The 16,055-nt window shown below is 36.4% G+C and overlaps 1 protein-coding gene across 2 annotated transcripts in view; it reads right to left on the bottom strand.

The window, feature by feature from the left end:
• Positions 1-1,670: 1,670 nt before the first annotated feature.
• The window catches only part of NCOA3 (nuclear receptor coactivator 3), a gene marked incomplete at its 5' end in the record, with an annotated part of 54,747 nt that continues 40,362 nt past the window's right edge, over positions 1,671-16,055 (bottom strand). Inside the window, 11 exons of one of the 2 annotated variants that reach the window (XM_083873231.1) lie at positions 1,671-4,621; positions 5,170-5,344; positions 5,571-5,796; positions 6,174-6,278; positions 7,801-8,097; positions 8,851-9,022; positions 9,767-9,893; positions 11,335-11,562; positions 12,068-12,256; positions 13,354-13,489; positions 15,018-15,898. In XM_083873231.1, the coding sequence (XP_083729357.1) occupies positions 4,333-4,621; positions 5,170-5,344; positions 5,571-5,796; positions 6,174-6,278; positions 7,801-8,097; positions 8,851-9,022; positions 9,767-9,893; positions 11,335-11,562; positions 12,068-12,256; positions 13,354-13,489; positions 15,018-15,898 (2,825 nt within the window). In that variant the 3' untranslated portion in view covers positions 1,671-4,332. The remainder of the gene's footprint in view (positions 4,622-5,169; positions 5,345-5,570; positions 5,797-6,173; positions 6,279-7,800; positions 8,098-8,850; positions 9,023-9,766; positions 9,894-11,334; positions 11,563-12,067; positions 12,257-13,353; positions 13,490-15,017; positions 15,899-16,055) is intronic. The other variant, XM_083873232.1, reaches the window with a different exon arrangement.

Genomic DNA, 16,055 nt, shown 5'->3' with positions numbered 1-16,055 from the left:
AGCTGGTATTTAACAAAAAGTGCATTGTTGCCAAGTTTGGGGAAAGATACCACCTCTTCTCCTTTCAGCTCTTCTAGAGCTTGCTATTTAAGTGGAAAAAGATGTAAGTTCTAATTGGTGTCAGTGCTAAATGTGTGTCTTATTAAGTGAAAGGTCTCAGTTGTTACTCCCTCAGCTTTTACAGCCAACTAGGATAGCATGTAAATCATTCTTTATAAAAAGTTTTCATCAGTGATAGTAGGGAATTTTCTCTGACCTTTATGGGATAATCAGCCTTAAAGTATTAGCTCATACAGTGTCACCAAGTTCTGATTTTAAATAGAAGCCTTTATTTACATTATTATTAACATCCAAACACAAAAACCAGAAGGGCAGTTACACCTTACAACCAACCCTTTTATAAATCAGAACCCATGATTTTTCTGTTTTGCAAAATAAAGACACAGATATTTCAAGCAATACTTATAATGTAAACTAAATTTAGATGCAATTCTCCATACCGTATGCCTTCTCCTGAGAATTTTTAAAAATACTGCTCTCAGAATTACATGGTTTCACACTTGCTGTATCATTCTGTCATATGGTAGTCTGCGCATAAATTCTGTAATAAAAGGTGTGCTAACTGGTGCAACATTCAAGTTTTGTCTTGTGACAGGAACGTGATCTGAATTTCTCACTTTGGAAGCAGTATTTTAGGCCAAGAAAAAAGTACACGACATACAAGTTTAATAAGTACATGGTTTCTGTGATCAAAATAGTAACAGAGACATAGCAAAACACTTTTTTATGCAGCAGTGATCAGAGGTTGCTGTATTAGCTAATTCATCTCTTACTGCTGAATAATGTTACATGAGTTTTATTTAAAAAGCATTCAGAAAAATCTACTGCTATAGGACCAAAGCAAAATTGATAGTGGTAACTAAATCTCAACAGATTTCAAACTAGATGTACTGTTTAGTACTGCCACGAAAGAGGCTGTCAATGCATTTCAAAAATGCCCCCTGCCCCTTCATCAGATTTAAACTAAAAATCATTTAATTCAGAAAAAAAAGTAGGTACTGGAAAGCTACAACATTCTAAACAGATGAGAAAAGGATGAGCCTTTATAATGTCAGCCAGATAGGTACCAGTTATACCTAGATGTATACATAGAATTACTAACCTTAAAAAAATGGTACTGCAAGATGCATATGGCAGTATAAGAACTCATCTAATGAAAGCAACCGGTGTTTGTAGTTTCCATCAGTATAATGAATAAGTACAAAATATAAATATTGTTCTACTCTGATTTGATATAAAAAGCAAGGGATTGTTGCCTTTCACCCTCAGTAAGTAGCACTTACTCAACAAATAGATATGTTCCAAGAAATGAAAAGATAAAAGTTCCTTAGGCTTTTAGAAGTTTTGCATTATAAACACACATTAATTGGACTGAAAAGTTTAAATAAATGCTGTGATAATGTATATACTCAGTACTAGCGTAAGAGACAGGGTTGCATGAAGTAGATGATTGACACGACATTCCCTTTGAAACACAGCTGGCTAGGCACGAAGGATGAATTGTTGAGACTATTTCTATTGAAACTTACTTCTATTAAAATGGAAGATCACTGAATATTCTGAACAATAAAACCCCCTCTTGCTAACAGTACCAGGAATATGCAAAAAAGAACACAGATCAGGTTTTTTTTGGTTTCTTTTACTCACTTGGGAGAAATCAGTTTTCCATTACACAATTCACAACAGAACAGAAGCACCACACAAACATTTCTGGATCATCCCTTTTGAAGGTTTAGCGGTTTAATTCCTTGCAACTGCAAAAAGTGCAAAGGGATCTTCATTTCAAGCACCCAAAATGGAGGGGGAAAAAACCCCCATGCTATCAGCAAATAATATGTAACCAGACTTAAATACTGCTATGACAGAAAGCCGCTTAGAAAATACATTCGTTACTATTAGAACAATCCAATGAGGTGTAGACATTTGGTTAAAGTGTGGCTTAATATCCTTAAAGATTTCTGGATAACAACAAATATTTTGCAACAGACAAACATTTTCAAAGAACATTTATAGTTCATTAAAATTGACCAAAAATACACAATCCAGATTCATCAACTGAAAAGGCAACCTATTGCAGACAGTGTCTGTCCTGACAAACTGTAAGATCTCACAATGCAGAGCCTTCATGTCAAATTGCCTTAGGTAAAAAAAAATGTAACAAAAGTGCACACAGGTGGAGAAAGTATTGAACAACCGGTCTTTTTTTTTATAAAAAGCTCTGTGTTAAAGATGTAAAAATAAATGAAGTGTTGAAGACCAAAGAAGAGAACTATCTGGGCCAAAGTCGCCCAGCTTCAAAGTCCTTAAATTTAATAATAATAATAAAAAAATTCTATTTGGACCTCAACTACACTCAGTTTTCAGAAAGCAATTTTGTTAAATATTTAACTTCACAAACTCCGCAAAAATGAGTTAGTGACCTACAAAAGTCATATATATAATACATTATTTTAAAGATCGTATTTACAAAATTTATTCACAAAGGACTGCAGAATTCTGATTCTGACTGCAGTGTCTTGCCTTGAGTTTTCTGAAGATACTTTCAAAAAAAGATGAAAGATTATTGCTCTAATTTTCATACACAGAAAACATTACATTATGCAGTCTTTTCAAATAATTCAAGAGATTGTGTTTGAGAAGGAACTTGAGTACACTCTACCTTCATAATAAGTCCTTATCAAAGATATTGCATTAATCCATTATATAGTCTTCTATAAAGTGCACTCAGCTGCACAGCAATATGCAAATATTAGTCACAATTGTGTTTAAATAATTTAAATTGTTTATTTTCTCTTTTTATCTCTTGGCTTTAACGGACAGGATTTTGGACTAGCATGTGCCAATTAATCTTGCACTGCTACTTTGCTTGGGAAATCCCTGACTCCTGGGCTAAGAGACTAAAAGCAGCATTTATATTCAGGAATTCAAATAAGAGTCAAGGCTAAGAACTACATTCTCTGTCAGATATTGTTATTAGAGAAATCAGGAAATTCTTACCACTGTGATTTTTTCCAGCCACTTTTGTCTGCCTGGGCTGAAGCGTTTTGGATAGCTACAGTACACAGATAATATATACCAGGAGTCTACCCATCAAATCTATTAAAATGGCATTACCAAATTCACATTTCTAGAGGAAGAGTGCCAAAAATATTAACAACCTTTTTTGTACCCCACATCATACAGTAATATATAGGCTGCTTCTACTAAAATGTATTTTTGTTGGGTAGGAGTTTTTTTGGTTTGTTTTCCTCTGGATGAGGAAATTTATCACTGGTTTCCATAAGCCAGTATGACTTGCCATGAAAGATGTGTCACTTTCCTTTCTAACACTAGTGCATTCAGCCATTCTTGTTTGAAGATGTGGTTCTAGATGTCAGCAGTATTTCTGTTAAAGAAAAGATACTTTCATCAGAGAAGACATCTTTGCTGAAAGAAATGGTTCATGTACTGTATTTGGAAGAAGGAACTACTGACAATCAATGCCTAGAAGCAGAAGAACAGCCTTTAGTGCTCCACTTTGAAAAACATCTAGAAAATAAATGCTGTCCTAGAATTTCCTAAACACAGCTTTGGTTATCTCTATGCCCTGTAGATTTGGAAAATCTAACATTTCACCTTTATATTCTCCTCTTTATAAAAGACATTTATCATATCAAAGTCCTCCAAAACTTTACCTATCCCTCAGAAGTCCTCATTATTCTGATTGCTTTCTTAGGTATGCTGGACAAAATTTTATGAGGTACTTTTTACTTGAATAGATAGAGCTTACGTCAGTATTATGTTGCTCATCCTAGGTATTTTGTGGAAAGATTGTAGCAGAAGTGTAAAAGTGTATTTTGTATTTCAGCTTTCTTTTCAGTTATTAGCACATTAGCCTGTTATTAGCACATTTTCACCTTACATGAGGGGTCGAAATTTTCCATAGTTTCTGGCTATCCGTGCACAAGTTATTCTGAGGTATTGTAAGGGCAAGTATCATTATCAGTGTCTGCCAGAAGGATACTGCAGTATCAGGATTATTAGTCTGGCTTGTAAGAGCCATTACATATAATTTTCAAAATCTGCTGAAGATGCATTCTACAATGTCCATGGGTTTGTTTTTTTTTTTTTTTTTTCCCCTAGGGTTTCTCCAGGTTCAGAAGTATTTCATCATCCTTTGTGCTGTTTAAGGCTTGATCCTACCCATGATACTTCAAAGTCAACAGTTAATCCCAGCATACAGCTTGGGTTCATTGTGAATTTTCTTATGTATCATCAAAAAGAAAGTACCTCTTAGAACAGTAAATTAATAGGGCCACAGATGCAAATACAAACAGGATAACTGAGAGCAGGATTGTGCCAGAGGAATGGATATAAGCAGGCTGTACTCAATGGAAAAAGAGTCAGCAAATTTTTCATCAGTCTTGATCTACAACTTACCTGGTCTGGACCCATAGGCAGTCCTGACATGGGCATGGTATTAATACTCATCTGTCCAATATGGGCACTGCTGCCATTCATGTGCATCATACTGTACGCTGCTGCGTTACCTTGATGGCTGAACTGCTGCTGGGGAAAAGAACTGAAGTACAAAAGGACAAATAAAATTACCTTCCAAGAAGATGTATTGCCCTCCCTGTCGATACATGGAAGATAAAACTACTATCACATTTACCTGTTTTTACCTATTATCTGTTTAACATGGAAACTCCCTTCCCAAAATGAATTTGAGTTTTTAGAAATGCACGGTTGTATGTGTATGCCCAATGTTACCTTTTTGGAAGCTACTATTACAGCTATATCATCCATTCTAACACTATTTGATATTTTGTATTTTCCCACTCCCTCCCCCCCAAGTTATTTTACTAAGTTAATGTTTAAAGCCTGAATGTTGCTTCTGGTTACAAAGATTGTAGATGTCTAATATGAAGCAACGGAGCTAAGCATAAAATACACTTAATCACTTCCTAAACCAGAGCAGGATGAAGGACAATACAGACACTAGAAAGGCATTGTAAACCCTTTTCCTCTTGTAAATCCTCTTCCTGCTACATGCTATTTAACATAGTTTCTACTTCCAGTGAAATGAAAGACACTTTTTGAGAAACAGGTTTTAATTGCAAAGTTCACCTGTTTCTGGGCATGCTTCCTGAGGGCCAGCCCTTCATCTCTGGGGACTGGTACACTGTTGCTGACTGAGGATGCTGCAGCATAGAGTTCTGGGGGGGTCCAATTCTTGATGATATCATTGGATTGGGAGGGCTTGATACTCTACTAAATGCAGGATCAGGTTGTTGGCTTATTCCTTGAAATAAAGGAGACAGACACAATATACTTCAGTTATCATCACCTAGTACTTCTAGTTTATCTGCTTGCAGTGATTGGAAGGGGAATAGTCATCCTTTTTTGTAGCAGTATATTCCATTTTTCAGAATGATTGGTATTTAGGTAGTTTGGATTAATATAAAAAGGGAAAATAAAAATCAAACAAATGAAAAAAGAAAAAAAGTCGAACGTGTTAGTACTAGTACCATAATTAGATGGATAGGGGAATTGCTGTGAAGGAACTTGAGCCATTGGAGGGCCCGTCAAAGCACTATCCATGTTTCCTGAGGCTGTCACATTTGGTGGCGGACTGAAGGCCTGAGGTTGCTGTTGCTGCTGCATCATCATTGCCATCCTCTGTTGTCTAAAATGGTGACTTATTAGTTCCCTGTTACGCTGAGCCACCATTTGAGCATTAAGAAAACCTTGCTGCTATCCCCCAAAGAGAAGAAAAATCATATTAGAAGATGTTTTTACAAATAAAATCATGTCAGAGTCAATCAAACTCATTCCTAAGACCCAGCAAGTCAAGGAAAACCCATAGCCAGTACAAAAAATAATCACCAAAATATTAAGACAAAATTTTTCATTAAATTAGTGCTAAACAATGATGTTTTACATGGAAAAACTTGGCATACTGAATTGACACCATGACCTAATAAACAAATCCCCCTGCAATCTCAGGAATAAGGGAGGTAAACACCCCCTTTTTAAAAATTATGCAGAGGAACAAAACCAAAGAGGAATGCTCTAAAGCCATGAAAGAAGGTTGAAATTCTAAACAGATGGCTACTGTAATAAGTACTTACCTGGGATCCCACCTGTGGCTGCATAACTGGTCTCATCACTGAGTTAGTACCACTGACTGGATTTTCCATTTTTATTTCAAGCGTTTGACGGCTCTGATTCATAAACTTGGAAAAAGACATTTTAGCACTATTAGCTTGAAAATAACAAGTACCTGAACAAAGTAATGACAACTCCTGAAAAAACATTTTCTTTACAGACCTCTTGAATCCATAAAGCGCAATGGCAAATTTTTGCCTTGTCTAATGTACCTGAAGAACTGAACTATTTTTTTAAACAATTCAAACACACAAAAGGAAAAACCCTTCAAACAGTGCAACATCAACTGCCTTTAGTTATTTCCTTTAATATTAGCACTGTTTAGGAATAATGAGCGGACTATCTATTTGTTTCAAACAATTACTGTCACAGAAAACTAAGAGAACACAGTATTTTCTAACATTGCCATTCCACATGTGGAGAGCAAAGGGTTGAAAAATGGAAGATTGGAAAGGAGAGAGAAAAAGAAGTTGTTTTTAGAATTGTTTTCTCTCAAGGACCAACTATGCACCTAGGAGATGTTAGAAAATACTCTGGCTGAGAAAATTCACATATTTGTGTTTGCTCTGGGATGTTGTCTGTCTACAGAGAAGAAATGGAATTTTCTCACAAAAGACAGCAGGATGTTGTTACTTTTAAAAGCTTTTCCCATAGACCTGGGCCTCTTTGTAAAGGTGGCGGAAAGGAGATAAGAGGGTTTGGAGATGTGAAACTACAGCCTGGTGAAGGACTGTGCATGCTCCGGGCCCTTTTCATATGGAATGAGGGCTCAAGCCTGGGTGCTTTTTGGCCCTGATAAAATGAGCTTAGCAGTGTATGTGTCTCTGGTTTTTGGTATCCAAGATGATGGAATAAACCTACTCAGCTGCACTTCAGCTGTGTGTTGTTGCCTTGGTGTTACCTGCATGTATTCTGTTCACACACCATGTCACACAGCAGTAGTTCTGTTTTCCTAGTTTTATTTGTACACTGTATTTAATAATACCAAGCCTGCATTATCACATGGGGAATTCAATGCTGAAATCATGCACCAATTTTTAAGCAGTGTTTTCAACCTAGTGTTAAGATCTGTGCAGCTGTATCTATTCTCTCACCTTTTATCCAAAGAAAATACCTAAAATAACATCAAATCACTAAATAGAAAGCAAATCCATGTATCGATAGGCCCAAATGATTAGTTAGAAAACACAGTGAGGAAAAAGTAACACCTGCTTTACAGAAAAAATACAGCTGCAATTTAATACTATCTGTGAGGTTCTAAAAAAATACTAAACGCAGATAAAGAGATCATGCAAAGTTACATTCTACAATAGCACTGTTTTAACTATCAATCATGTTGTGTGCTGCATGAACCAATCCAATCTGCAGCTAGGGAGGCTGCCAAAGGAGAAACACTTGCCCTAATAAACGTTCTTCCACTCCTATGGCCATCTGGCAATTCAGTGAGAAGCACTGTCAAAATAAAAGATCCACCTTCTCAATCATACATTGCAATGTCCACTGCTATATGTGTGAAGCAACACAATTCCGTGTGCAAGTGATTCCATTCTGAAACATGAAGGAAGTGTAAATGTAGGAGCAAAAAATTACCTGCTGTCCCTGGAGCCTCTGCTGGAGCTGCATGCGTAGCTGCTTTGGTGTGTTGGTCCGAGGTCTCATCATGTTTGCTCGGGGATGCATACTTTGCAGAGGAAAACTGCTCAGTTGGCTCATCTGATTCATCACTGAATTAAAAGACGGCTGTTGTCCCTGGATGTTACTAAAACCTCCTGGCATTGCTGCCCCTTGTCCTTGATAGGGCTGACCATATAACAAAGGCTTCTGGTCAATCATAACTGAAGATTCCTGACCTTGAAATGAATCTTGTTTGGGTTCCAAAGCTTGTCCCTTCAACAGATACAGAAGTGCTTTCACTAGCGGTACATACAGAATTCCTAAAGAAGTAATAAAGCTAACACAGCATAATACACCACCCAGCAATTTCTTGGGTAGAACATAGCACAGACAGCTACTGTTAGTTCTGTCTCCAAACTAATGAAATAGCAAAAGTGATTAATAATAATATTTCTTTTCAAAATCAATTTAGTTGCACACTGCATACACAGGCAGACCAGTGTCACCATTCAAGCCCTTCTGTGCTTTCTGATGCTGTTTGTACAAATGATAATGTCATGTGGGTCTTAGCAACTTCCAAATTACTCACAGAATTTCTTGCTCCTATTTGCTAGCCATGCAAATTCAACCTGGAACTGAAGGACAGGGAAGCATCCACATCACTGCCAGTCAAATAATTCACAACCTAAGCTCAGCTGACAGCAGGCTAAGAAAACCCAACACAATTCTCAGTTTATAGAATTATAATGAATTATACCCAAACTCCACCTATATATACCAAGGCATTATACAATAAACTTCTGTAAGAATATGTCACTTTATATTTCTTGTCATGCACAAAAATTTAATCCATGCTGAGTTTCCATTGAAAATCACTAGTCAATGTAAAGGTTACCAAAGGGACATGTATGAAGATGAGGATATGAGGAGACCAAGTAAATGAGGAAGCTCTCTTCACTTTCTTTTCAAGTAACAAAATAATACTGGTCTTTGGAAAATAAATGGCCAAAATATCTGTTTACTTACTTGGTTTACAAGATCAGGAATTCCTAATGCTCTGTCAATTTCTTCCAGACCTGTGACATCTGTATTACTCAGTAGTGTGTGCAGCTGATCCAGAAGTGCCCTTTCATCATTCTGGCCTTCCACATTTGGTGCCGAACATAAGAGATCATCCAAAGAGCTTCTAACTAATTGTCTATAAATAAAATAAAAATATAATAAAATATAATATATAAATAAAAAACCCCACTAAAATCATAGAATCAATAAGGTTGGAAAAGGCCTCCAAGATCATGGAAGCCAACCTTTGAGTGAATACCACCTTGTCAACCACACTTACAGCAACCACTAAGTGCAATATCCAGTCATTTGTTGAACACATTAAGAATGGTGTCTCCACCACCTCCCTGGGCAGCCCATTCCAATGCTTGACCCCTCTTTCAGTGAAGAAATTCATTACAACCATTACAAGGAAAGCTACAGTTCTTATATAATATATTGACCTGGATACAGTTGAAAATGATAGTCACCCTGACTACTGAAGGAAGACTTAACAACTTAAGTCCCAAATTTATGTCCTAAAATGCCCAGTCACCTTCCACGCACCCTTGAACATACATAAATTCTGCTTTCTCCTGGTTTCTGCCAAGTGCCACAGAGATATGCTATCAGTCTCCAATCTCTGTTTTCTGTGCCTCCCAACTCAAGGATTGACAGATTTTGTTAACAATGCCTTTTGTGGAGCTGGGTTAAAAAATATCCAGTGTCAGATCACCAGCAGAAATGGAAACATTTCTGAAACATTCCAGAAATGGAATTCAGGCTCCAGTGTGTTATCCCCACTTTGTATGCTACACAATCTTATTTCCAGGTCTTAAATTTTTCTGACAGACAGCGAACACTTGTATTTAGAATTACCTTAAACCTTCCCCAATACTACCTGTTTTGTGAACCCCGTGACGCTTGCTCCATGGACATCATATTGTCAGGCCACAGTCCAGGTTGGTTAGACGGTCCAGGCTGTCCATACAGATTCCCCCCCATGTCAATGTTTACCTCATTTGGTCCTGCAAGGTAAAACATTTATGTATTTTTTAAAAACCAAAGGTCGCATCTTGCTCTCCTAGTGCTCACATTAGGATGACCACACAAATTGTCAAGCAGTGTAGCTTTGTGAGCTTTCCATTATCATGTTTTACAGTGTATACACACATAAACTCACAGTCAAGATAATTTCACATATGTAAAAGACACATTTAAATACGGCAGACAGTGATCTAAACCTGCTACCCCCTGTTAGAGCAGAATTGCTATTTCTAATCCTTTAGCCTCTAAATAGGAGCATGATAGACATAGCACTTTACATGAAAAAAAAAAAAAAAAAAACCCAACAAAAATTCTGGACAATGACATCTGGGTACCAGCAAATATACACTGTCATAGGGACATCAAAATCTGGCACTTTAAATTCCAATACAGAGTAGAAATCATAAGAAACACAAAGTACATAACATTTTGCTCTTTGGGAATATTTTCTTCCCTCTATCTATCCAGGGACATACAGCACTAGATAGGAGATTTTATGTCATCCCATTATTTCCCAGTATCAGTAGGAATCACCTAGCATCAATGATTTCTAGGGAGCTAAGCTGGAAAAGTCTCACTTAGTCAGGATCACACAAATTTCCTCTGTATTTAATCTTATATCCATTTGTTGCATCAAAACAGTAAGTCTGTTTAAGAGAACTCGTAACAGCCCTGGTAGCTTTCCATGATAGGAAAGGAATGCTGTCTATTTAAGCTGGTTTGGGACACACTGGTATTGGCATAGTAGACTGGAGAATTTCAGCTCTAGACTGAACCTTTGTTAGACATATAGAACAGGAAAAACCCACAGGCTTTAAGACTGTTCTTACTTTAGACATACAGCTTATTTTTGCTCATGCACACATGAATACTTTGAAGAAAAACAGTATTTGCAATGTGGTTTTATATGAAATTTGGCTACTCCATGTGAAAAGAATTTTGAAATACTGGAGAGAAAGACTTTAAAAGACATTGATTACCAAGAAGTTAACAGAAGAAAAAAAAAGAAAGAAAAAAAAAAAAAAGAAAAAAGAAAAGAAGCACCTATATCAAATTGGATACATTAAATTAACCACAATGCTAGTATCTTCACATTTGGAATCACAGATGACATTTAGTTCCTGGAATTTAGCAGAGAAGTACTGCACTAAAGAAATACACAGAAATTATACCCTCCACCCCCAGTCTCAGGACCCAGAACAAATTATCTGTGTATGAGACACACAGCACCAGAAGAAAATAAGAACATCACCAAAAAGTCATAAAATGTCATAGTCAGGGAACAATAAGAGCCTCTACCTCAAAAAGCCTTTTAATGTAAATCTAGCATTTTACCGAAAGTGCAAAGATTCTGCTGATGAATGCTTACCAATAAACCAGTGAGATAGTGCTGTGTAGGACAATAAGAAGTTACAAACTTACTCATGTGAATCATATGCTGCTGCGGCATTGGCCTAGTACCAGGTATGCCGTTAGAGCGAACAGGCAGCCCACCCTCTGGGGGTCTTGGAAGGGTTGTACTAAATTCAGGTCCTGGTCTCAACATTGAAGCAGAACTTGCAGTTTCCAATCTGTTCACTTTAGAGTTTGGCAAACCCCAGTCTCCTGACTGATGCTGATTCATTGCCACACTTCTGTTGGGAGTGCTTGCTATAATGAAGAGCAGAAAGCACAAAAATTTATTATCTAGAGTGCGTTATATATTTTGGTATTAGAATTATTCTGCTATTTCACCAAGTGCACCTGTAATGTCACAGCAATTGACTGAAGTCTTACAAAAGCATCTAGAGCTCACCATGCCAAGTTCTAAAACATAAAAAAATGTATGAATCTAAATATACATAATATTCATAATGACTGGCTGCCACTGTGAACTGTTCTTGCTTCTATATGTCAAAAGCACAAGTTATACTAAAAGCTCAAAATAGTAAAACATAATTTATTTACTTAAAATACTGGTAACGCCACAGTTAACAGTTATGTTCTTATAATTTTAGCTAAGGTAATAATTCAGAAGTATTAATGATGGTAAAATAAGAATTCTTTAATGTTAAAGTTTCTTCTAACTGAAATTTGTATTTTAATCTTGCAACTTTTTTTACATAAAAGCTATTTCCTTTACAATGAGAGAGCTGTTTGTATACAACCAACAAACCCAGATTTGCTCCAAAATTTTCTTGGTTTTCAATCATTCTTGGACTTCCACCCATCAAGTTTTGCTTTTGTAGCATGGAGAACGCATTGACATTCCTCATTGAAGCACCTGAGCCAATAGGGCTGTCTAAAGACAAGGCTCTGTTAAAAGGTGGGTGAGTGGTCTGCACAGACTGGGGACTCTTCACACCTGTCAAAGAATTAAAAGATGCACGCAACTGTGTTTATTTTAAATAAAAAATGCTATTAATGGCTTAAATTAGTCTCATGTCTTTATGAGCTCATATACTTGATCTTAAGCAATGCCAGGAACAGTTACATTGCTTATGTTTTCACAACAAAAATTTCCATTTAGAACACACAGTTATGACCTTTGGCAAAAAAAAAGTTATATGTAGTTCCCTTTGGCCCTACACAAAAGAAGAGATTAATTTTAATTTAAGTTCTGTAATGAACTTAGTATTACAGACTTCTTGATATCTGTAAGTGGACTGCCCAGACTTTGGTTAATTCCCATATGGAGGTAGAAACAAATAGTTCTGTTTGGAACAGCTGGAATCCAGATATGGTGTGTTCCTGAGCACAGTGTCCTCCACAGACGATTAACCCATAAATCACTGTGCTTCACAGCCAACAGCGTCAGTGGCCTTACATGTTCTTGTACCTGGTTTCATATTTTTCATTATTCATGTTTCACCTCCTTCGGTTATGTCAGCAATCCACTGCCCTACCTAACTGAGAGATGACCAGTGTCATGAAAGAAAGCAACAACTACCATGATGCTGGTCTACTAGCTAGGTTGTACTCCCCTCCTACTAAGGAAGGGCATTCCATTTGATGTCAAGAAAGAGTAACAATTAGAATTTACTGGCCACAAGATGTTTTCACATAGAATAAGAAAGAAATTAAAAGCTTGTCACTGATCCCAGATTATATCCCTAGTCATCAGTTAGGGATAAAAATTCTCAATTTGAATTTACGACTCAGAAATCACCTTTCCTGATGACTTGTCTCTGAGAAATCTACATTAGACAAAGCCAGAATAAACCATAATACAAAGAACTGAATGTTCTTCATTGTGCATATAGCAGGTGAGCATTGTCAAGACAGCTAATTGTGTATATAATAGCCTATGAAATCATAATTAGCCATTTTGCATTACATTTGTCCTTGAAGATAAAGGAGATGAAGAAAGTACTCGCTAAGGCTTTGAGGATGCATTATGTTTACATCAGGTAAGAAGAAAACTCTAACTTTAAAACCCAGGTGGTAGATTTAATTCCTTACCCAACAGGGCATTTCCTTGAAATAATGCTTGCTTTGTTCCAGGGTTATTTCCATTTGCAGACACAGCATTATTGTAAAACTCTGAACTAGTAAGATCACCTAGAATTGCATCCAAATTATCCAAGTCTCCGTTCATCTGAAAATGATGCAGTAAAATACCAAGGTTATTTACTCTCATATGGCTATAGTTCAATTTTTAGATAGCTCCTCACTAATCTTAAATTATATGACTGGGAGACAAATGTTTTAATTCACTGACACTACCTTGACCTATCTTTTAAAGATCTTTAAGGACCTATCTTCCAAAGAACTTCATATATCATTTAGATACTTTTTGCTTTGGTAATTTTGAAAATTAGCAGAAAACACACATAACTAAAATGAAAAGCACTTCTGAATATTAACATTTCAATCATCACAAACTACAAAGCTAAAAACACTAATGGTAGTGAGCAATGCTGAAAATGTGTACCATTCAATGACAAATAATGCATCTATCGTATGCAAAAAGCTACAAGACACGAAAATTATGCACCCTTTTTTCCATTCAGTTTCTAAACTGAACTTTCTTTTAAAATTTGTCTTTAAATCAGATATAGTTTCAATAAAAAAATAATTCATACATAGTGGATCCATATCTTCACAAAAGAAGCTTCTCCGAATACCTAAATTACACCTCAGGAGCAAGTACTGAAACTACATGTTGTGTACTATTACAGAGTTGTTAATGACTTTTCCATAAGTGGTATTCAAGCAATGTTTCATTGATAGTCAGCCAGTAGCTAATATTAAAAATTGTGGTGTTTTGGGGTTTTTTACCCAGTTATTACTGATTTGGGAAATTCAAGGTCTAAGAAATTGATGTATCTTCAGTAAACTCTGCATACTGGCCAGTACCGTTTACTTCGAAATTCCAAATTTTAGGACTTAAATACAAAAATAATACATACAGATTATAATATTAAGAACATCTGTTCCTAACAAGTGCACTGCTAGCTTCAGAATAGTTTTTCCATGGTGCCAGTTTGCCGTATCATGACGTTTCTTGGAATTCCAGCTCTAGAATTTATTTGTATTTATTTATACAAATTATGTATACATTTAAACATTTTAGTATGCGCTTATTTGAATGCTGAATATATATATATATTTGGGAGAACATATTCTCTCATTTAAGGGAAGAAAATGAGGACTAAAACCAATTAATGAACTACAGTAGATCACGGCTATTTCAAGTCTTGGACATTTCTGTGTGCTGTATATTTTCAAAACAAAATCACGTTACCATTTGCTCTTCTATTGCCAACTAATTACAGAGGCAGTTACTGCCCCATTTCCTACTAAGCCATAAACCCAAACATGCTAAGATCTAATTTTGATAAATAATTTGCAAATATTACCTTAATTGTACCACAATTTAAAAACATTACTCCAGGACTTCAGGACATCAGATTTGGTTATATACATATCCTGTAGTTGGTTTTTTTGTTCCTGTTTGTGCTTTTTCATTCACAATTAAACCTGAGTTTATTGTTTCACATCATTTGCACAGAACTTTTTTAGAAATGTTTACACATGCATATTGTAGTGTTCTACATTTAGTCATTCACTGTAATAATAAAATATTGGTTAGGCCACTGCCATCCTTTTACATTATACTGTACCTCCTCTGCTGGCTCCATTTTTATTTTCATCTCTTTTTCTTGACTTGAAGTAGGAATTGTAGAACTTGGGCATTGTCCCATCTTATTATCCACACCTTCTACTTTAGGCTTCAACTCTTTGGAAAGTGGGTCCTTAATATCATCTTTATCTAGTAGATATCTTAGTAAAGCATTGTTTTCTTTCTTCTTTGGGCTCAGTTGTTCGTGTTTGACAGTGCCTTCTCCACAGGAGGCTGTGTTAGTAGTATCATGATATGTGTCTTTACCAGTAGCTTCAGCTGTGATCTTGGCCACCTCTGCTGGAGAATTACCGTTCTGCAACAGTTTATGTAAAATCCTGTGCTTCTCTTGCAGGAGCGATCCATGCATGTTTGAGGAGGAAGATACTGCTCCAGATGTTGATGAGGAGACTCCTGAAGGACTGGTAACACTGGTAGAAGATTCTTTACAATTTGAGTCTAAAGGTGAGTTTGATGCCGTAGAATATCCTCTTTCATCTGAGGAACACGTAAGTAGCTGAAGGAGTTTTTTATGCCCTTTGCTCTCAGATGGTCCTCTCTGACTTTCAGATGCCTCCAGATTTCCCTCTTTACTATCTTTTTCACTAAAGAGATCCCTGCTGTTTGACTGGCAGATGGAACTTTCCACTTGGTTTTGTTCACAATATAAACCAGAAGGGCTTTTGGAGTCCTGGGTACTTGTTTTACTTTGCTGAGTTATGCTAATGTTTGGGGAATTATCCAATTTTGGACCCGGTGAAGAAAGTGTCGATAAAAGGGAATTTCCAACACCCTCACTAATGGCTTGCAGAGCACTAAGAGAACTGCTAGAGAAAGTGCTGTTGCTAGTGTTGCTGGCAGATCCCATTGGCGAGTGCATACCTGCATCACGTAACAGAGATCAAACTTATTAAAGTACTGCTTGTATCTAGACTTCCTTTGGATTATGTATGACTGCCACATTGAGTTATTAATTTTAAAATACATTTTTACCATAAAGTCAGGTATACTACATTCAAGTAACACATACAGGGTCATA

This window comes from Zosterops lateralis, assembly GCF_965231275.1.
Source record: "Zosterops lateralis genome assembly, chromosome: 16".
NCBI classification, from domain to species: domain Eukaryota; kingdom Metazoa; phylum Chordata; class Aves; order Passeriformes; family Zosteropidae; genus Zosterops; species Zosterops lateralis.
This window is presented reverse-complemented; position numbering and strand designations above follow the sequence as displayed.